The following is a 23,289-nucleotide window of genomic DNA, read 5'->3' on the forward strand; positions in this document are numbered from 1 at the left end:
CCAACCAACTTGACTTTTTAGGCAGAAAGAGTATAAATGACATAGTGACATATTTACTATGTCAGATAGTACCTGACATAGAAATTTATATCTTCCTTTTTATATTGATTACTGCTAAGGTCCTTTGCTATTTTAAATTTCTCTAGATTTAATCTTTCTCTAGAGTGCTAAAGACGTCATGCTGGCTTGTGAACCTACAGCAGTCTTACAGGTTTTTGAGTTTCTGTTTGTTTTGTCACACTGACGTGGAACCTATGCACATGTCATGCCACTGAACTACACACATAATTAAAAACAATTTAATAGAACAATTAAAAATCTGGATATTTCTTTCTCTAGTAGAGGTAGTTCTGGAAGGCAGCACAGGCATAGCTGTACCCTAAAGCACAAGCCAAACACCTTCCTTCACTTTCAAGCTATTGAGTTAAATGAGTTTACTTAAGCTCAGTAGTTTCTCAGGGATTTGATCAATCAATGTATTCCTGTTTATTTACTTAGAACCACCTTCTTCTGGATTGGAGGTGAGGACGTATAAGTAGAAAACTACTTGTAGCATAAACACTTCCCATGAGGAGTTTAAAATCTTGTGGGAGCTCTTATTTAAACATGCAAAGTCACTGCACTGATTGGGATGTTTCCATGTGCTATAAACAATAAATCTGAAGAGACCTTAGAGCAGACAGTGTTTAGGTGAAAGAGGTGGCCCCTGAACTGAACTGTGATACCTGGCCAGGATTCTTCTGGGTCCTGGAGGCCTTATGAGTTGGGAGTTTGTGAAGTGGAAAGAATTTCCTGGGACTAGAAGCATTCATTACTAATTTACAGTATTGTCAGCCTTGATTAAGAGAAACAAACATTCTTACCTTTTTCCCATCGTGGTGACCTCACCATGCATTTCTAATTAATCACTATGTCACTGAAGAAGAAGAATTCACATATTATAAGAGGTAAAATACAATCTTATTACACTAAGTGGTTTTTGAAATCAGTACTTGAAAAGATAAGATTTGTTGACACTGTATATTTTGTCTTATCATTTGGTACAGGCTAAAGAAGATACTTAAATCATCAGCACTTGTAAGAGACTTATTTAATAGCAATAGTAAAGATAGAAAATATTATTTTTAAAAATATCTATACAAAACTAGTTATGTTAGATATTGTTGCCAAAACGAAATGAAGAATGTAAGAAGGTGTAGGCTCATGTTTTGCTTATTATTTTTTTTTAATTATTGCTCTTTTTCTGAGTATTCATTTACTTAACAGATTACTCTCTCTAACATTTAGAACATTTAAAATAAGGAGATTTTTAAAGTACTTTTTAAATATCAGGACAGTTATGATTTATATAAAAAATAATAAGTATGTCAATTCTTAGGACATGGCACAGATGAGCATTCCTTGATACACACATTACAGGATATGTACTAACCCTCAAAAATAAGACTTAAGTTTCCTCTTTGGTAATTGCTGAACCTGACATCCTTACTAAATGCAGTGCTAGAAAACACTAATGTGAATTTCCATGAAGCCTTTAGCAGTGACTGAACAGGAAAACGAGTGATGAGGCTGGAGCTGAGGCAGTGTTAGTGATTGCCCACCACAGTCCATAATTGCCAGTCCACGTTAAAGGGCCACTTTTAAGGCCCATGGCAGCAATCCCCTCCTGCATTCATTGCAGACCGCCTTCTGAATCCAAGTTATTATCCCAAGGTCAGTGGGAAAGCATGTGCTTTGTAACCAGGAAAACGCTATTCAAATTTCTGATTGTCCCTGTTTCTTTTTCGGGGACACCAGAGTCTAGAATTGCAGCTTTATAAAATCATGACAGTAGTGCATGGCTTGAAGAATCGGCACAAACTTGGCAAGTCTGTTGGTAAAATGAAATTCTGGAATGCATTTTACATCCCCTTAGTACCATTCTACAAGCAAACCATCAGAAACACTTTTTATTTTGGATGTATGTACTCAATGTGTTTAGGTGCAGAAGGTAGTTTGAACATTTTATCCTCTAGACTGGTTCCCTGTAATCACTTACTGTTTCTATTTGTAGTTGTACAATACTCCAGGTGTATTTTTTGCATGGTAAAAAAGATCTACCTCATGTAAGGAAATGTGATTCTAGTAATCTTTAGGGACTTTCTATAAAGATTTATGTTCTATAATATTATTAATATTTAATTATAAAATATTTGAGTAAGAAACAACTTTAACTGAATTAGGACTTAAACCTTGCCTATATTTAAAAACTTATAGTAGGCTTAAGATGTAAATTCTATGTAAGAATCAATATTTTTTTAAAGGCAGCCACCTGAGTCATGGGAGTAAGTTGAGTTCTAAATATTTGGGGCAACAAATGGGAATAGTAAATATGTATGAAACATCCCATGTGTATCAGAAATTGTGCTGAGTGCTTCATCTATATTACTATTTTTAGAACTCCTACATCAGAATATAAGTTAGTACTTCTATCATTTTGATTTTGCAGACAAGGAAGTAGGTACTGAAGGTTAGTCATTTTACCCTAGGTGAACAGGGAAAACAGGCCCAGCTTAGATGTTCTGCCTCAGAGAGATGCTATTCCTGTCTCTTTAAGCCAAAATGGATACATCCTGTGCTACAGAGGTTTCATTCTGAGGAAATCACCTGTAGTGTTGATAATGTCTTCTATCTAAATTTGAATTACAGATATTTATCAGATTTTTAGAGAGCTATAGCTTTGCTGGCATCTGCCATAACTAGACCCTGTCCCTTACCAGTTTGAGAAAGAATAAGCAGCTAAATTTACCCTGTTTGTCTTTGAAACTTGTTCTTTAAACTCAGTCTTTCAGTTTTGCTTCACTGTACAGTTTTGTCTGGATATGGGAGATTTCATTATTATTTTCAAAATGAATAATGAAAGAATAAATTGGCAGCAACAGCCAAAAAAGCCCAAACAAAGGCATTAGATTTAATCAGCAGATTTTGCCTCACCAAATAAAATTATTGTGCAGATACATTAATTAAAAACCTTAGCACCCCCCAAAACTGAGAACTAAATTTTAGCTTTTAAAGGTAGAGTCTCCTGAGAGATTGCTAAACATGTTTTAGAAGCACATGTACTGGATGGATGGTTATATAATTGGAAATTATTTATGATATAGCATCCCTTGGTTACTTCACAGGAGTTAAGGATTGAACTTGTAAAAAGCATGGAGTAGTGCAGTTCGATTCTGTTGGCTGTGATAACCTATTAGACAAAAAATTGGTGTGAAAAGTATTTATGTAATAACTAACCTTTAGTGTATTTCACTTGTGATAAATTTTCAGAATTCTAAATGTTTCATTATTCCATATTTCATATAAAACTTTAAAATTTATTGTTTCTTTTTGTTTTATTTATCACTTTTGTGATGTCAAGTTAGTATAATATTATATTGCTGATTGCAAAGGTGATGTTCCAAAATTTTGAAGCAGGTATGAAGTTAGTCCCATGAGTTTGGCTTGTGAAAAGATTGGATAATCATGGTGGCATTCTATTTTGTATTAACTGTTTGCCCTCATATTACCATACTTGTTACAATTTTCATACAACATTTAAAACATAGAATTTACTGATCTGATGAATATTTACTGTTCACTAGGATTAAAAGCTTTGCTATTTGAAACATACAAAATAAAGGGAAGTTGTTTCCCTAGGAAAATTGGGACAAAAATATGCTGTGTGCTGTGGTTGTACTCACAAGAAGTACTGTGATCCTTCAGAAGGTAGAGGAGGTGGCACACCCATATGGTGTGGCAGGGAGACAGTCACCTCACAAGGTCATGGGGTGAGAAAGATCTTAGCTTGCATTACATTGTTTTGATATGATTCTCACCTTTTTGATGATAGAAGATGAAGAGCTATGCTGAAATGATTTAGGGTGTTCATACTCAATGGATTTCAGGTGAGTCACTCTAGACTAAGTTTATATGCATTGATTAAGGTAGAACTAATAAAAAGTTTTAGGGCTGGGGATTTAGCTCAGCGGCAAAAGCGCCTGTCGGGCAAGTGCAAGGTCGTGAGTTCGGTTCCCGGTACCGGAGAAAAACCAAAAAAAAAAAAAAAAAGAGTTTTAGACCAATACAGGGAAATTTTTTATTTCTCTATAATATGTAAAGATAAGCATGCTGTACTCTCAGAAATAAGTGAAGCTTGCTATATTTGCTGTACTTTGTTCATTGTTATATATTTTTTATACACCTGGATCATGAGATGTATATTCTAGAAAATGTATTCAAGCACTTTCCACAAGACCACTACTCAGAAACCCCATGGGAAAACTGCTGATTCTCTATGCTCTTGTAGCTATTTCTAACCTGATCCCTGTCACAGCTTTAGAGACTCTAGGCATGTAGGGTTGTGGGGATCTAACAGGACTGGGTTTCTCCTAGAACAATGAGTAAGCCTAAGAAATGTGGAAAATTCTAAGTGATAATGGAGCTAATGGTGCAGACAGCAGGTCACTGCAGCCAGCCAGCCTTGATAATTCACAAACACAGGCAGGCTGTTGTTAGAATGAGGCAAGAAGGAAGGAGCTGATACTACAGGTGCCCGGCCAGACACTGTGGGTGGAGCTGGGTGAAGGGCCCAAAGAGGGAGCTTCCTGCCAAAGAAAACTTAGTAGATGCTGCTTCTTAATGTTGGGACAAATCAACTGTTTAAAAGTGACAAAGTATACAAGGTATGCACAGTATATTTTCTTACTTTGAGATGTTGATAACTACTGATCATATAGCTTTATAGGGACATCAAGGAAAGTATTCTTAGAAAACTTGCCGTTCTCACTGGACCTTGTGCTTATAGGCTGGAGTCCAAAGGTGGCAAGGGGCATGAAGAAGATGGTAGCGCTGTCCAGCATGTATCACGGACTGGCCCACGTGGTGACAGGGCGTGTAGTGGGAGAGAAGCCTTGCTCTGCTTCTGGCACTGTAAAGTGCCAGAACCCTCCCTATCTCTTCTGACACCCAGGGCCATAAATTCAAAACTCCTTTCTCTCCATCTAACACTGTCTTTGTATTACCACAGTTAAAATAGTTGTGCTTCATGATGCGACAGGTGAATCTCCTTGGCATTTTCTGTAGTCTGCATCCCTGGAGAGCAGGGAGAGGAGACACATCAGTGGTATTTATTCTCTTCTCTGCTGTCCATTTGCATAGCTGCTATCCACATAAGGCTATTGAAATTGAAATTCTTAAAATTAATAACTAGAAACCAGTGGTTTCTAACAAAGTTTCAGTTCCCAATAGCCATGTATACTGATAGCCCCTGTCATTGCTCATATAAGATGATGCAGATGTAGGACATTTCCATCATCATAAGAAGTTCTCTTGTGCAGCAGTATTCTTTTTAACATTTTCATATGTTATAAATATTTTAAATCAATAATGTTGCTGCTTTTTGTTCTTTTATAGACTATTAATACTGATTATTCCTTACCTAAGTATAAAATATGTTAATCTCACTCTCTGCTTATCCTCTAAAAACAAATAATCCAAGAAATTTACACTCTTGAGTCTCTGTGACAAATAGTTATGAAAACTTCTGAGATCAATGCAAAGTTTTCATTAGAATTAGAATAACTTTTCCTAAATGTCTGTCTATTAAAACACTTTTGGGAGCTAGGGAATGTAACTCAGTAGTACAAAACATAGTTAGCATATGTGGCATGTATGAGGTTGTAAATTCAACTCCCAGCACACAAATACATGCAGAAATGCACACACAGAGACTCAAACACACACACACACACACACACACACACACACACACATTTCTTCAGGCCTAAGCCCATTATATGAAACAATAAAAGAAAAATAGTAACTATGCAGATTATGCTACTTTACAAAAGGACACATACCGTATATCAAAATTCATAATTTTTAAAGTAATGATTTTTTGGGGGGTGTACTAGGGATCATACTCAGGACCTTGGCCTTGCCAGGCAGGTGCTTATGCTGCTGAGCTATACCACCGGCCTGTAATGATGATTTATTAAGTGATTTCCTCATGCTATCATACACTGAATATTTTATAGACATAGTTTAGTGTATTTCTTACCAAAACCCTATGAATTAGAAATTATTACAGTTATTATTATTTCCACCTTGCAGACTTGAAGAAGTATCCTGTTCAGTGCCATATAACTAGTGGCAAAATGGTTTATTGTTATGTATTGATTTTAAATTATTTTGAGGGGCTGGGGATTTAGCTTACCGGCAAAGCGCCTGTCTGGCAAGCGCAAGATTGTGAGTTCGGTTCCCAGTACCGGAGAAAAACCAAAAAAAAATAAATAAATAAATAAATTATTTTGAAAAATTTAGTACATGTTTGGTATGGACTTTAAATTGTTTTCTAAAAAATTTTTAGTACACATTTGCTATACATTGCTTGTGAGGAGTTGGTACATATATATTGCATATCTTAAATCTGTGTTTAAGATTCTTTTCTTCTACTCCCTTTCCACATTTCCAGATCCCCTTCTCATCTGAGAATGATCTGTTTACCTACTTCCCATCATCTGACTTTTATTTTGCTCCTTAGTTATAGTTGGGGTTTCTTGTATAAGAAAAACCATACAATAGTTAAGCTTGTATATCTTATTTGTTTCACTTAACATTATCATCTCCTCATTTCTCCTATGAGTTACTCAAGTTTTTCCTTCTTTATGGCAGAGTGGTACTCCATTGTGTGTAAATACCATATTTTCTTTATCCATTCATTTATTTCTGGGCATATAACCTACTTCCAAGATTTAGCTATTATAAATTGTGCTACTACAAACATAAATGTGCATGTATTATTGCAATATGATGTCTTCAGTTGTTTCAGGAAGCTATCTAAAAGGAAATAGCTGAGTCAAATGGAATTTCTAGTTTTAGGTTTTCTGTTTTGTTTTGTTTTGAGCACTCTCCATCATGATTTCCATAGTAGTTGTAGTAGTTTACATTCCCATAAACAATGTAAAAGGGTTTCTTTTCCCCCACAGCCCTGTCAGCATTTGTTACTTGATTTATTGTTGGTGGTCATTCTTTCTGGGGTAGGATGGAATATCGGTATTGTTTTAATTTGTATTTCGCTAATGTCCAGCAATGTTGAACATTTCTTCATATATTTATTGGCCATTTGTACTCCTTATTCTTAGAAATATCTATTCATTTTATTTATATACTTTTTTGATTGGGCATTTTATGGGGGGAGTTATTGAATTCTTTATTATTTTAGATCTTAGTCTTTTGTCTGAGGAATGCCTTGCAATTTTTTCCATATCTTCCACCAGATTAAATGCTTTTGTTTTAGTGTTTAGATCTTTAATCATTTTTTATTTTAGTTTTATACATGGTGAGATATATGGATCTAGATTCAGTCTTCCGCATGTGGACAGGCATTTTCCACAGCACCATCTATTAATGAAGCTATCTTTTGTGGGAGACCAGATATGAAGACTGACACCTCACTGGCCCCATCTGTGAACCCCAGGAAGAGGGGCAGCATGTGAGCCTGCAGACACATTGCAAGTTCTCGGGAAAAGTTAATACTCATGAGATCCTGTTGTTTACTCGGACGTGTACTGTGGATGGTGGGAGGTGGGTGAATCTTGTGATTCTCTAATTGCTTGTTTCAAAGTCAGAATGAATAAAGACAGGGTAAGCCAGTCACTTGGAGTTCTTTGTCCAAGGGAGACAAGACCCCCTGGCCTCCACATGTTTTTGTTTGTTTGTTTTTTCTGGTACCAGGAATTGAACTCACAACCTGGCGCTTACCAGACAGGCGCTGTGCCGCTGAGCTAAATCCCCAGCCCTGCATTTTAATGTAATCCTGTATTTCTTTGTTTTTGATCTTCACTTGTTTCCCAGTCAGGTACAAAGCTCATAGACTGGCTCATGCAATTTTTCCTTTGCCCCATTATTAAAGATCAAATAGTTGAATGTACTTGGAAAACCTATACTTTTTAAATATAGGTTTGGCTTCATATGTTCTGAATATTGTAAGTGCTTTCTGCAGTTTTTCTTTTGACCAAAAAATAAATGTGGAGACTTGACTGAGGGTTATGTTAATGAGGCAACGTGAGAGAGAAAACTAAAGTAGAAGATACAATGCCAAGTTATAGCAGAAACCAGGGGACCCTTTGGATGGGTACACTGGCCAATCCTTTCCAAGGGTGTTGATCTCACTGTGCTTTTTACTGTCCTGTAAGAAAAAAACTACTTCTGAATGAAACCGATATAAAATTGTCACTTTAGTGGACTAATTCTTCACAAAATAATTATATAAACTTGTTGGCACAGTAGATTAAATTCTTCTAATTTTTGTCTTCCCCTTTTTTCTGAAAAATGCATTTTCTCAAGATGCACCATGAAGGAAATGCTTTTGTGGTCATGTCTGGTCTGTGATGTGTTTATCCTGCCTTTCCTAAAGAACACAGAGCCCTATGGAATGCTGTACTCAGGATTTTATTTATCTCAGTTTCACTGGGCACTCCCGAAAGTGTTTGACCAAAGACAGTCTAAGATTTTGGCTGAGCAGCTTGCAAGCCTGTGTAGTATTCTATAAGGTATACTTAAAACATCTTTGATTAATCTATAAATAGAACTACTGAACAAACCAAATCACTTAAAAACCCCTCTGGTATTATATAAAGACACAATCTGTTGTGTTAGGGTGTTGAAGTATGGCGGGGTAAAGAAGCAAGATGCCACTCAGTCACAAATGTCTCAGCCAAAAAGTCTGTATATATGCAGTATACGTGGATATGTCTATGCATCTGCACACACTCGGAGTGCACCCAAATGTACCACAGTGTTCACAACTGCTGAATAGCAGCATCTAATGGGAACACTTTTGAAATATATCTCTAGGTGTGAAAGTATGAGGTAAAGCAAAGGGAATCTTATAAATACAAACAGAGGGTGCTTCGATTACTCTGCCCAAGGAAGATGCTGCCATATGAAGACTGTATTAGAGAAAAAGGATTTTAAGATCCACAGAAAAGTGAAAGGCAAGGACTTGTGTTGTTGACGACAGACAGCTGTATACCTAGAGAAAGGCTTCCGAGGCTGCTCACAGAATAGCCTTGCCATTCCTCGGGAGTTATGACTCCATATGAAAGAGTTCCAACTGAAGGTCTTTCAGCCAGGCCAGTGGGAACATTGCCCAGAATACTGTCAGGGAGGTATTTGTTTTCATTCCTGTCCAGTGTTCTCCCGTCCACAGTACAGTACAGAGAAGCTACCGACTTTAAATTGTGTTATGCAGCCAGATAGGCAGCGAAGCCTCTCTGAAAAGAAGCCCTTGTGATTGACTTGAAGCCCGAGCCACTTGGCTGAGTGGAGCTAACAGCCTGAAATGTGCTACAGCCAGGTCTGGCCTGACCTTGATCTTCCTCAGCTTGGCTATTAATCCCCAACTTGTGGCTGGTTCTGGGAAGCAATGTGTAATGGATTGCACGTCATCTTATGTGCTTCTAGGGCATAGACACTGGCATGCAGCATTTCCTGAATAACTTCCCAAGGACTTCAGCGAAGGTTGAAGGATGCAGAGGGGGAAGGGTGGCCCTGCCTTCACATTCAGCTTTAATATATCATTAGCTGAAACAATATCACAAGCACCACTATTGCCTTAAGGGAGAGAGAAGAGCCATTTAGTTCCCTGCAATTTCTGCCATGCATCTTCTAATATTGTAAACAGTTGCTAATCTGGTCTGTCCACAATGCTAGTGTCTGAGAGCCTTTGCAGATTTGCTTCTCCTGTTCCTTTTTTTCCTTTCTGATTGTTTAACCTTTACAGGAAGCTATAAAAATTTTGAAATTAAATTTGTTCATACTCCTGTTAAAGATTTTAACAGTGAGGCTACTGCCTTTACAAATTTTTTATTATAGGTAAAACCTCTCACAATTCTTGTTATCTTTTGATACTCAGTCACTTATTATATCACAAATATTTCTATAATATTAATACATGGTTTGTATCTTATGATATATATAAACCTTAAAATATATTTTATAAATAATCATTATATTTGCTAATCATAATCCAAAGTTTATGGACTTGAGTATCTTGCCCACAAGCACTAAAGCTAAAAAGACGCATCCAGAAAGGTAATTTAACAACCGTACAAACATATATTTATATTTTCCCTCCCCTTTCACAGTAGAAGCTAAATAGTTTATCTCTGGAGAGTAATATTGATATGTTATATAGCAAATAATTCAGAAAACTACAAAACTTTATGTTTGTTATATTTTATCAAGTTTTTTTACTTATAATATTAATGGCGATGGCTAAATAAATGACAGTCCAAACTATCTACAAAGGCTCCGCCATTAAATTAGTGAAATAAATGAAATGGACTTCAGAATCTTTGGCTGTTTCCTATTATATTTGTTCAAATTGTTTTTAGGAGACTATAAGTAAACATTTTGGGGGCTAAAAGTTTTCATACATTGAAATACTTATTATTTCTAGATGCTTCTCATGATACCAGTAAAATTTTAAGCAAATTTTGTGCCATGACATTTTATATTACTTTCTATCAAGCAATGGTAAGATAAGGATTAAAGGAAAAAAGACTGTTAGAAATTTAGAAACTTTGAAATTTTAAGTTATTTTACTATTACGTGCTTCTGAAGAAAGGTAGTTCTTCTCAGACATGAAAAGAGGGAACAAGCCACCCTAATTTAAAGAATAACACTATACCTGAGTTTTGGTATCTGAGAGAAATAATCAGAAATTTTAACCATTAAATTGTTTTTTGTTCATCTTTTAATCTTGAACATATATTACTTGAATACCATTTGTCTATGTAGAGAGAACATTGCTGAAATACAAAGCATCCCTTTAAGGATCTGTTATACTCCTCCAGGTTCAGGGGTCCTGTTTTGTTCTATGTATGACTATATCTTGGCAAGGCCTCTCCCTGGAAACTCAGAAAATTGTGACTTTATCATTCATATCATAAGAAATGGGTTGGTTTGTATCTATACTTAAGATTTTAAGAGGGAAACTCTGGAGTCTTCAAAACTGTGTACAGAAGCATGAAAAAGAATTTAAGAGCAGTGGTCTCTAAATTTCCAGTAGTTTTAAAATTTTCTTTCCATTTTGAAAACTTCCCCAGCAGACAGTGCATGTAATTCAGTGTGCTGCAAATGTACTTGGCCAGCTCTCTTAATGGCAGGTTGCTTATTTTGCTGAGTAAGTCAGGGGTTTATTGGCAAGAAAATGAAAAGATCTTCACTCTTTTAATTTAATTTACCAAATTAAATTGTTGTATCCTCTTTGGAATATTTATTCCGCTAATGTTTCAAAATGTTTCTGAGGATTTGCTTTTAAAATTCTCATCTAACGAGCCTTTAAAGAGAGTTTCCTGTCTCAGTTTGGATCCAGCATTGATTAGCTGCTTTCTCTCTGCTCTTTTCCCCACAGGTAGCACAACATACAACAGCTTCTATGTTTATTGCAAAATGCCCTGTCAAAGGGTGCAGCCTGGAAAGCTCCGAGTACAGTGTGGCACCTGCAAACAAGCCACCCTCACCTTGGCCCAGGTAAGGATGCCTAGAGGCAACGCGGCACAGCCAAGAAAATGAGTGTGAGTGAGCAGAACTGCTCTTTGAGATTTCTTATCTCTATCACTTTTTTGAAAATATAAGACACTCTTCTGTGTGGTTCCAATGGCTAATGATACTTGAAGTTTCATTTAAGAATACATCTTTGCCTTCTGATTTTTTACCTGTAAAAGTTTGTATACTGCAGTCATTTCCCTACTTCCATAGTACAGACCTATTGAAAGAAAGTGTACAGATTACTGTTATAGGGAAAAGGGGTTTTGGTCAGGGTACTTTTTTGGAAGAGACTATGAAGAAGCATCTTATGTTACTGGACATATTTTACATCTAGAGCTATGTGTTGCTACACCAGAATCCAGTGTGCATTTAAGAATGGTGCACTGAATTTTACTAATGAAAGTTATACCCTAATTTAAAGAAACGTAAAAGGAAAGTTGACTACTCACACACGGTCTGCATAGAAAGCAGACCAAAAGTCTACAGTGGCTTGTTGCTTATTTTTGAGCCAAGAGAGTTTTTACATTATTAAATGGCTAGAAAACTTCAAAAAACAGATAATATGACATGACCCATGAATATTATATGAAATTTCAATTCCAGTGTCTGTAAATACAGTTTATCAGAAATCAGGCCTTCCCATTTCTACAGCTGCTGTCATGACTCCTTTTGTGCCATAAGGGCAGAGTTGAGGCGTTGGGACACAGACCAAATGGTCTGCAAACCTGGAGCTGTTTACTCTCTGGCCTTGTAGAGAAAAGGTTTGCTAACCCCTGATGTAAAACACACAGACAGTTAGTGCATAGCTTCAAGGTGGTAGTTCTTTAGGATCTGGTAGAATGTGATGTGGACATAACAGCGAGTAGGGGTAAGTAGGATGTTTGGTTGGCACAGCTGTGCAAGCACAAGTAGACATAAAAAGACAAAGTGCTGTGGTAGTCAGGTTTAGGGGTAGATAAATAACCCAGGTACCAGATGGAAACTGCCCATAGTAGGTAGAGCTGTGAGATCATATTCTACAGGTGACAAGGGGCCAAGGATGCCCTGCAGAGTAGAAATAATGGAGTCTTGTAAAAGTTCTCGAAAGGGGTACCTAATGAAAGAGAAATCATGGATCCATTTCCATAGGTCTGAGAAAATGGTAGAATTACTAAAACATGTGACTGGGTACTTCCTTGTGATCCAAGTATCAGATCCAGTATATAGGGAAATCCACTTAAGAAACCTAGTTGGTGAATGCTCATCAAGTTTGTCCTGAGCAATCAGACTGAACTCTCTTTATAGGATTGTTACTGGCCAGTGCTTCTGCCTAACAAGCATGCTGTCCTGAGGCCAAGAGAAGTTTTCTTCAACCTATTCCTCTTCGTTTTCCAAAATAGTACACATTTTATCCTACTTTTAATCTACATGCTCTAATCCTGATTGCATCTGATGGTGGATTTGACATGTTTGTACTAAATTCCCACTGTGTTCAGGATGCACAAAGCAATAACAAGTTATCATTAGACCTCAAGCTAAATTCTTTTCATAATTACCTTATTTCATAACAACACTCTAAGTACTATTAGTAGCCCCATTTTAGATTGAGAAGAGTGAGGCCTTAAACTGTGTTGTGGTTTGGATCTAGATGTTTTCCAAATCAGGCCGGCTGATGAGGCTTTGGTAAGTGGTCGGATCACACATGCGCCAGCGTCTTGCTGGGTGAGGTGCTAGGAGGGGCCTGGCCGAAAGGAGTGAGCTGTGGGGTTACCTCCCCCTCAGCTTTCTTGCTGTGTTGCTGCTTGCTTTGAGATAGTGAGCTCTTTCTACCCCACCCTTGTTCCATGGCATTTCTATCTCACTGAAGGCCTGAAGGCCAGAAAGCCAGGTGACCATGGACTGAAACCTGGAAAGCCCAGAGCCAAAATAAATTTTTCCTCCTTTAAGTTGTTTTCCCAGGTGTTTTTTCACAGTAGTGGAAAGCTAACACAAACAGAGCCAAGCATTTGCTTAATAAAACTGGAGCTTGTGTGTCTAGACCAATGATATGAACCCAGAAGGTGGTTAAACTTCTAAGCTCTGAGGATTTTACCTTTTTATCACACTTACGTATTTATACTAAGGATAACCTACAGGAAATATATCCACTAGTCATAAAAGCAGTAATGTGGTCTGATGTGGGCAGTAAGGGAAGGGATGATTGTGGGACAGGGAGAGGCTGAGGCCTGTGTGCAGGTTATAGTGTCTGCCAGTTGTTGACCAATTGTGAACATTGTGGCTCAACTTCTTTTAATCAAGAGAAATCATAAATTTGGAATTTTATGTGAAATTTTCATTTAAAAATATGCTCTGTGGGGAAAAAGGGAAGGAAAAACAATCCATATAATCTGTTTAAATAATATCTAACCAAAGTACTATAGAGATTGAGTGGTACATTAATATGAGGTTAGCAAAGCCTGGAATAGTTAAGCATCCAGGAGAAGAAGGTATCATGGGGACAACATATGTGAGCTTAGAAAGATGCACCTGGGCTCAGACTGCCCCAGTGACAATTCCGATTTCTTGCTTCTTACCTGTGTTAATTTGGGGAACATTGTTCAAGAGTATAATAGGATTGATTTCTTAGGTAATGTGAAGTTTAGTTCATATTGAAAAACTGCACAGAACACCAGTCAGATCATATTTAGAGCCCAGTGTGGTGGTGTATGACTGTAATCCTACTATTCTGGAGGGTCAAAGCAGGAGGGTTTCAAGTTTGCCTCGGAGTAGGAAATGAGAAGAGAAGAGGCCAGCTAGCTCTAGAAGACACATAAAGGAAGAGTCAATGATGTGCAGAACAGTAAATAGAATAAAGAGAATAAAAGATTGAATTTAAATATTAAAATGGAGCTATTCTGGGAACTGAAAAACTCAGACATAGTCACAGAGAGGGCATCTCAGATGGGATGAGGCCAAGACCACTGAACAGAGCCTAGTGTGGTGGTATATGCCTATAATCCTAACAGGCAACCTGATCAGCTTCATAACTTAGCAAGACCGTGTCTCACAGTAAAAAATTTTTAAAACTGCTCAAGTTGAAGGCCTTAGGGATAACTCTAATACCAAAAATAGCTCCCCCACAACAAAACGAAAACAAAGAAAACCTTAGAAATGTTAAATACTTACATTATTTTATTATTCTATTATTATCATTCATTCATACAGTTCATGTGTGCATATATGTTTATGTATATGTGCATATATACATAATGTGTGTGCATATATATATATGTGCATATATACATACCAGATGTATGTGTGCATATATGTTTATGTATACTTCAGAATCAAAATCCAGGCCTTGGCTTACTCCTTTCAGAGAAATAATAGGCTCTCCACCCCTATTTACTCAGGGCCAGCTACTTTTTTGCCCTCAGAATAATGCTCTGGATGAAAGTACAGTCACTTTGCTCACCTGGATCCCATTTCCTGGGAGATGATCCAGTCATCCGTTCAGTGGTCTTGGCCTCATCCCATCTGAGATGCCCTCTCTGTGACTATGTCTGAGATTTTCAGCTCCCAGAATGGCTCCATTTTAATATTTAAATCAATCTTTTATTCTCCTTATTCTGTTTACTATTTTGCACATCGTTGGCCCTTTCTTTATGTGTCTTCTAGAGCTAGCTGGTCTCTGCTCTCTTCATTTCCTACCCAGAGGCAAAACTTCACCTACATTATTGCAAATATCATTCATTTCCTGTTTTGCACTCGTACCATTGTCCATTTACCTTTTTATACCCTTGAGTCTATAAGCTTTATATGATTATATAACTTCTCAGTTTATGTCTCTGATTTATCTTGTACACCTCACACATTGCCTTGTCCATAGTAGGACACAAACAAGTAGTGTTAATTAGCTGACATCTGTATTTGAACTTTCATACATTTGTTCCACAGATTGACACCCTTTAAAATTTTTATCTCAAATTTTTAGTATTCATATGAATTTTGATGTGCTACAATTTATGGACTTCCTTCCCTAAGTTTGTTTATTTGTTTGTTTTGAGACTCATATAATCCAGACTGGCCTTGAACTTGCTTAGGTAGCCCAGGCTGGGCTTGAATTCATGGTAATACTCCTGGCTTAGCCTCCCAAGTGCTGGGATTATATTGTGTTTTTCTCTATTTCTCACAACAGACCTGCAAAGTAGATAGTATTACCTAACCTCTTTTATCAAAGAAACTCCATGAGGTTAATTAGAGAGCCCCTATTTAATAAATGTTGAAGCCAGCAGTAAAGAAATCTCCTTTACATTTCTCCAAAGTTCTAATCTTTCCTAGGACGTTCTATTCACTGTACAAGTTTGGTAATTCATGTTATATTATCTGACTACTTGCCTTGTACTTAAAATATCACTGAAAAATATTCTTGGAAAAATATGCTTAATGATTTAGGTAAAATGAAATTAAGATGATTTAATTTTTTTTACTTAATCCATATTTTTAATACAGTTACTAGGTGAAGCACAACTGGGTCATAGCAGAGAAGATCAGATATTTCAGTTATCTTCCTTGAAACACATGTTCAAAGAACAAAAACTACACACTAAATAGAATTTCCATATAGGACTTCTGTGGAGCAGTAATTAGTGTAAAATGTGGGTTTAGGCTTGGCAGTAATAGAGCAAGTGCTGGATTTTGACAAGAGGAATGATTTCAATATAGAGAATAAACAACTCTTAGGTTTCATTTTCAAAATCTATAAATATCAATAATTTATTTAATTTTCTCTGGACATTAAAAAAGAGAGAAGATAGGTTCTTATGTAACTAGATACAGCAGAGTGGTAAAAGGCTGACTGGAATCTCTGGAAAGAGATTTTTATACACAAGGAGAAAAGCTGATGCATTCTTAGCCACCTGAGTCAGTTTTGAAAGTGTAATTTCATTTTTTCTTGCCCTGAAAACTCAGTTTGCAACAAACCCCATTCATTTCATTAGTCTCCATAATTACCATCTCTACTTTTGTTATTGTTTGGGTTCATTCATGTTGTGCCAGTATTTCCTTATTACTACTAAAAGCCTTACATGTAAAAATAAGGAGCTGTATCTATACATGGTACTGCAGTTTAAACACATTTCATGTTAGGTATGATGCCCATAATAAATTGCAAAGAAAGATGGACCTCAGCCATTTCCATTCTGATGGTGATCGGAAAACAGAATCCCAAAATTTTGACCTGACTTCAAGGGTTATTTAAGAATCAACTCACACATGAGGCTTTCTTCCATTTTCAAATCAAGGTGTCCTCTTTATTTCATAGTGACCTTGATCAGGATTTGAACGAAACCAAAATATCCTGTGAATGCTCACTGTAGAAATATGAATGCTCACTGTAAAATAGTGAACACAGTTGATTGAAAAAAACATGGCAAACATTCAATTTTCCACCGATTGTTCTAAGATTGTCCACTTGGGTCCAGGTAGAAATGAGACAGGCCTGAGCACAGCAGGGAAGTTACTTTGTGCCTGGCTGGTATGTTTCTGATTGTGTTCTTGAGCAGTGAAATGGATAATTTAAAATAACTGGTGTCATTGCTTCTCTCAAAAATCTTCCTAGCCCCTATTTATGTAAACAAAAGCACTGTCAAAGACTTTACATTAATAATTTTGAGGTAAGTTTCAATAGACCAGATGCTGATAGGGAGGAGACTAGTCCTGAGAGTCACACTGACAGTTCTGCTCTTCACCCTTGCAGGCCCCTCCTCACTAAGGCCTGACACTGCTGTTTCTTGAAGGTGGATGAGCTGCTTTGTCCCTCTGTACTACCATTGTTCTAGTCATTACCCACATTCTAGGTGCTTTGGGCCTCCTTGAGCAAGCAAATCTTCCATGCTAAGAAGACACTGACTCATCTTTTTAACTTAACATGGGCTTAAAATTTGGTAAAGATATTTCCAGAGTAGAAAAAGTTCTTGACTCTAATATTGCTGAGAAGATAAAGTAGATGCAGGAGTGGATGGAGAGAGTATGCAACAATTTGCTGTGGAATATTTGTTTGGGAGCAAAGTCCTATAGGACCATTGTTCTGATTAATGTTACATATTATTAATCTCTCAGCACTAACTTTAGGTAAACCAGAGTTATTCACCATGAACATCTTTTGTTTGCATTCAGTTTATTAATTGTAAAATTAATCAGAAGCCCAGAGATTACTGCAGTCACAAAGTTTGGATGATTTTCTCCCTACCATCAGTGTAATTACTTTATCTTAAAAAGAACTTTATCTTTGCCACTCTAATGAGATACTCTACTTTGGAATAACATTAAAGCTAAAAGGTTTCTGATGAGAAATGGTGCAATAAATAGAATAAGATGTAAAGTGCTTGGCATGATGGATTTTGTTTAAAATTGGTTTATGGATTAGGGACAATTTATGTGAGGAAATTTATTAAGAGATATAGTTTAAATGTGTAATCATTCCTAAACTTAATATCTGTTACAGATTAATTGTTGGTCAGGAATCAACTTACTTCTCTTATTGTCAAAAGCTGCTCTCACATCTATGTAATGAATTACAGTCTTGGAATGGACTTCTATCTAGTTTTAACATGGGCTATCTTTGCCCAAATATTCATGATTTTACTCTTTGCTTGTTGTACATTTGTCATACGTTTTATAGTCTCTAAAACAGTTCCTCCACAGTGTTTGAAGTTTTTGGAAGCAACATTTTGGGTGTCCCAATGGTGAGGGAATGACCTGCATGCTCATTTGGTTTTGCTTCCAGTGTATACTGTCAGGCCTACAAAGAAACTGGTTTGCAGATGGATCTATCCTTCATCAGCTTCAGGGTGGAAGTGAGCAGGACATGTACCAAAGGGTGTCTGTGACATGGGAGGTGCCCTGTTGTTCTGCTTGAGATTTCCCTAGGCCTCTTGCACTTAACTCCCCTCCATCCCTCTGAGCCTCCTTAATTGTACTCTTTGGTTCTCATCCATCTCTATTGCAGTGGGTGACAAGTAGAGAAGCCTCTTTGAAAGAAGAAACGAAGCTGAAGAATACTTCAGGGCAGGAAGGGGATTGGAAGAGCTGAGAAGGCCAATGATCATTGTGCACATTTTACAAATAATTGAATGAACTTTGAATATATTATTATATTAGGTAAATTTCCCACTTGAAGAATAGTCTTTTGGTGAACCAATTTTCCCCAGCCAGGAACCACCTCCTACAAATAGCCACAGTATCTACATATGAGGGACATAGCTGGTTTATTTGCATGAAGACTTCAATTTTCAGGAAAGTATTGGGTTCTTTTAGTGGTTCTCAGAGCTTCCTCCAGCATTCAGCTGAATGTCCAGGACAGTGATGGTGAACCTTTTAGAGCTTTCAGTGATAACAAACAGTCCCCTGCAGCACTGATGCCATAGGCTCACCACCGTTGCTCTAGGAGGGAAAGCCCTAGAGGAAAGGAAGATGGCAGGGTCAGAAGGCCTCAGGGGAGGGTCTGAGGGAAGTGTAGACAGGATGTCATGAGAATATGGGTGGGAAGGCTGGCAGAGCCAGATTTATGCAATAGGACTGGGGAGGAGGGAGTCCTGAATCCTGGCACTGTGCTAAGGCCCACGAAGACTGCCACTTTCAGCTCATCACAGTACAAGACCCTCAAGTACATTTTAATTTCAGAAAAATAATAAGTAACTTTTTAATGTGGTTATGTTCCAAGTACTGCATAGGATAAGCCATCCCGATTTTTTAAATTAAAAAATATCATCTAGAATTCAAACTGAACTGGGCATCCTCTACTTTATTTGGAGCACTAATCCTAGATGACATGACCCTCTTAGCTCAGATATTTTGTAAGGATTTTATGGAAAAAGTACGAAGGTCCTTCAGTCGGCTTGTGGGGAAGCTATACGGTGAACTGGGGCCCAGGAGCAGGTGACTGATCTGCAGATGCTGATCGACACAACATGGCGCTGTGGTAAGAGCAGATGTGTGTATATATATATAATCCAGCTGACGGGCAAGCAGCTGTATCCAATTCACTCTCTTCTGCTATACAGGTTTTGAATCCATTTAGAGCCTTTGTCATAGGCCTAGCATTTCACATTTAAAATATTCTTTGGTCTCCTTATTAGTTGTAATGATTTCAGTTAATTAAAGCTTGCAGAAATGTTGGTCAAGGTTGGCAATTTATTGACTTTTAAATCCAGCTAAATATTTTTATCAGGACCCGAGTGGTGGTCACCTTTCATTTCTTTTTTATTTTATAAGAGGGGCTGTCTATAATAGTAACTGATCTTTCTTTCTTTCTTTTGTTTTCTTTCTTTCTTTCTCTTCCTTCCTTCCTTCCTTCCTTCCTTCCTCCTTCCTTCCTTCCTTCCTTCCTTTCCTCATTTTTTCTCTCTTTTCTTCCTTCCTTCTTGTCCTTCTTCTTTCTTCCCTCTTTCCTTCCTTGCTCCTCCTGCTGTTGCCTCCTTTATTCTTCACACCCTCTTCCCTATAGAGAGCCCTTCCCATTCCTCATCATGACCCAAGAAGTTTATATTTGTAATCCCATGGAAAAGTTATTGGAATTCTAGTGAGTTAATTCCAATCTACCACTTCCAGTGCAATCCATGGTGAGAATAAAGACATTAAGGTATATTTATAGTTATGGGGAGCCAAGGGGTCCTAAGTCCAGCCACAATGATGGCTATCTGGAACAAAGACCTCCACCCAAGGCAAAACCTGAATTTTATTAATTCAGAAAGAAAGGAGTTGCTTGAGGATGAGTGACTGTGAGAAAGGCAGGAAGTAGGTGAATGCTGTGAGCTGAGCTATAGGAGGTCCAAAATCACCTCTCAATATGCAAAGAGAAAGACATGCAGAAAGAGTAATCTGTATAACACAACTGAGATAGTATCCAATGTTTTGGAGCTGGTGCTTCAGCTGGGGCTTCAAGCCCCAGGAAGTCACAGCCTCTACCTCGAGGCTGGATCCCAGCCGACAGAGTGGAACCTGGGTGCTTCATCCCACCTCCTCCTGGCTCACAGAAGGGAACAATGGGGGTATGGGGAAACACGCCTGCCGTCTCCAAAGATTACCATCAGCACTTTGGCAAGACCAATAAGCATTGCTTAAAGCCAACTAAAGAGATAAGGAAGGATCCTGGCCAGCTCTGTTCATATCAATACATGGAAATAGGGTCAGGCTCAGCCAAAATGGAGACAATTGCTCCTCCTTCAAGGAGAGTCACCCAGGTGTCCTCCACACTCCAGTCCCTCCATCCTCCATTTTTCCTTTTTTCTTTTACTGTTTTACTGGTAAATACTTACCGTATTTAAGAAAAACGAAGATACAAAAAAAAAAAATCTTTTCGGATGTATACTCTCCAGGCATATCTTTAGACTGTTAACCCCAAATCTTAGCATTACGAGTGCCCTGAGGAGATGGGTATAGTAATTAGCAGTAAGCCCCATTGCACTCTGTTTTGAGTACTGTCTCACTATGTATACCTTGATAACCAGATGTGTTCCTGACTTATGTTGCCAGTGTGAAATTTTCAAATATTGTTGAAAGTTGTAGGAAAGAAATTTAAATCTGAAATTCTGAAAAAGTATATGTATATTGCAAAGTGAGTTATTTTTCTTTATTTCACTCCTTCTAAAGTCCATTGTTTCACTGTATGTACATATTATTTTTTTTTATTTTTTTTTTATTTTTTTGGTTTTTCTCCGGTACCAGGAACCGAACTCATGACCTTGCGCTTGCCAAGCAGGCGCTTTTGCCTCTGAGCTAAATCCCCAGCCCCTGTATGTACATACTGAGAAATGAATATTATTAATAGCTATAATTCATTGTTTATCTTGAACAAGGATCTAAACTCAGTACTTTACCTATATATTTCTCTTAGTTGCTGTGTTATGTGCATAATACTTTTTCTAATTTTCATATGTATGTAAATGCCATTGTCACAATGAAATAGTACATAATTCCAGTGTTACTTTTTATATAGAAGATATTAAAAAGTTTACAAAATCTGTCAGTGAGTAGTAACATAGGGTTCCTAATTTATTTAATTGGGAATCAGCTGAGCTACCTAGAATTTCATTCACTGTGCAGGATGATAAATTTAAAACACTTATAAAGGAAATGTTTATTGAAACAACCTAGAATGTTTTGACAAATTCATAAGTTACAAATATTAATAAACCATAAATAAAAAGTCTTCTAAAGAAGGCTTTCCAGATATTTTTTTTCTTTGAAAGTTACATGTATTATGTTAGAAACTGGGCTGCTTTGTTCATTGGTTAGTAGTGCCACTGCTGGCAATGATTAACATAGGCAAACTTATGAGTGTATTGTTTTTCTCAGTCACCACCAAAGTGTTTCTCCTTTACTGTCCACTACCCCTTTTGGCATAGCTCTTGCATCATGGCATCAAGTCAGTAAGCAAGAAAGGAAGATGAAGGGAATGGCAGTTCTGTCTTTTTCATTAAAATAATGATGAAAATGGTAATCATTAGAAGCCTCCACATAGAGTTCTTCCATGTCAGCGATTCATAACTGGGTTTCATGGTCACTGATAATTATTAAAGGGAATTGAAAAGCAAGTGTCTGCAAAGGAGGACAGAATAGCTTGATTGGCTTAGATCAGTCTTATTTTCTTCCGTTTTTGGATCCATGATGTCTCTAATCAAAACCAGAGTTCTGTTAACAAGGAAAGAATGTACAATGGACTTTGGGTGATGAGTCACGAATGGCTCCCATATTTGTAAATGTATACTTGTTTAAATCACTTACATGAACTCTTCAATTGCATTACTGAGTGGACATTTTGCTGTTATATGCCCTATTTATATCACTGTGCCTGTATGAGAGACTTGGTCAGCCTTGAAATTGTTTTTGTGTATGAAAAGCCGTTGTTTTGCAGGAATTATTTCTATACACAGATGTTACTTCTTGATTATCTACAGAATGAAATATATTTTCCATTCATCATTTAGAATCTTCATCAACAATTATGGAAACAAAACATAAGTATTTAGTGCAGTGGGTTAATTTATTTGTTCTTTGATTAAGAAGTAAATGGCTTAGGGCTTGGGATTTAGCTCAGTGGTACAGTGCCTCCTTTGTAAGTGTGAGGTCCTGAGTTCGATTTCTGGTACAAAAAATAAAAGAGAGAAGTAAATGGCTCAAAATTTCACTGGTATGTTTGGTAAATGGATACAACTAGAGACCATACTTATAAGTGGAAACATCACATTGTTTCCTTAGTGTAAGAAACTGAAAAAATAAACAAAATGCAAAAGGTATAATAGATATTGTGAAAGAGAAAGAAACTACTGGGGAAAGGAGAAAGGAAAGAAGGGAAAAAATATATATACACACACACATATAAGATAGCTAAGATGATTGTGCTACTAATTTCTATAACCATTGTTGATTCCTTATGACGCTGTTTTGAAATTCTGTATCATTTTTAATGTTTTTTCTAATTTTTATTTTCTTCAAAATAAAAAAATTCACTTAGTAAGGCACAAGTAGAATTTAGTAGTCTTGTCTTGATGTATGGTAGACCCTTTGCAGATACTTTATATATTAACAGAAAAACAAGCACATTACCTAGCACTAATACAAGGTGTAGGGTGGGGATTCACAGTGGAAATGCTACTTCATGTCTAATAAAGAGTGCAGAGCAACAGTGAGATATGTGTTTGTATTATTTTACAAAAAATGTAGACATATGCATACATGCTATCTTCTATCTGG

The 23,289-nt window shown here is 37.1% G+C and overlaps 1 protein-coding gene across 4 annotated transcripts in view; it reads left to right on the forward strand.

Moving 5' to 3' along the window:
• The window catches only part of Park2 (parkin RBR E3 ubiquitin protein ligase), a 1,289,129-nt gene that overhangs the window by 476,840 nt on the left and 789,000 nt on the right, over positions 1-23,289 (forward strand). For all 4 annotated transcript variants that reach the window (XM_005390686.2, XM_005390687.2, XM_005390688.1 and 1 more), the window contains exon 4: positions 11,441-11,559. In XM_005390686.2, the coding sequence (XP_005390743.1) occupies positions 11,441-11,559 (119 nt within the window). The remainder of the gene's footprint in view (positions 1-11,440; positions 11,560-23,289) is intronic.

This window comes from Chinchilla lanigera, unplaced genomic scaffold (assembly GCF_000276665.1).
Source record: "Chinchilla lanigera isolate Chin_1 unplaced genomic scaffold, ChiLan1.0 scaffold00038, whole genome shotgun sequence".
Taxonomy (NCBI): Eukaryota; Metazoa; Chordata; class Mammalia; order Rodentia; family Chinchillidae; genus Chinchilla; species Chinchilla lanigera.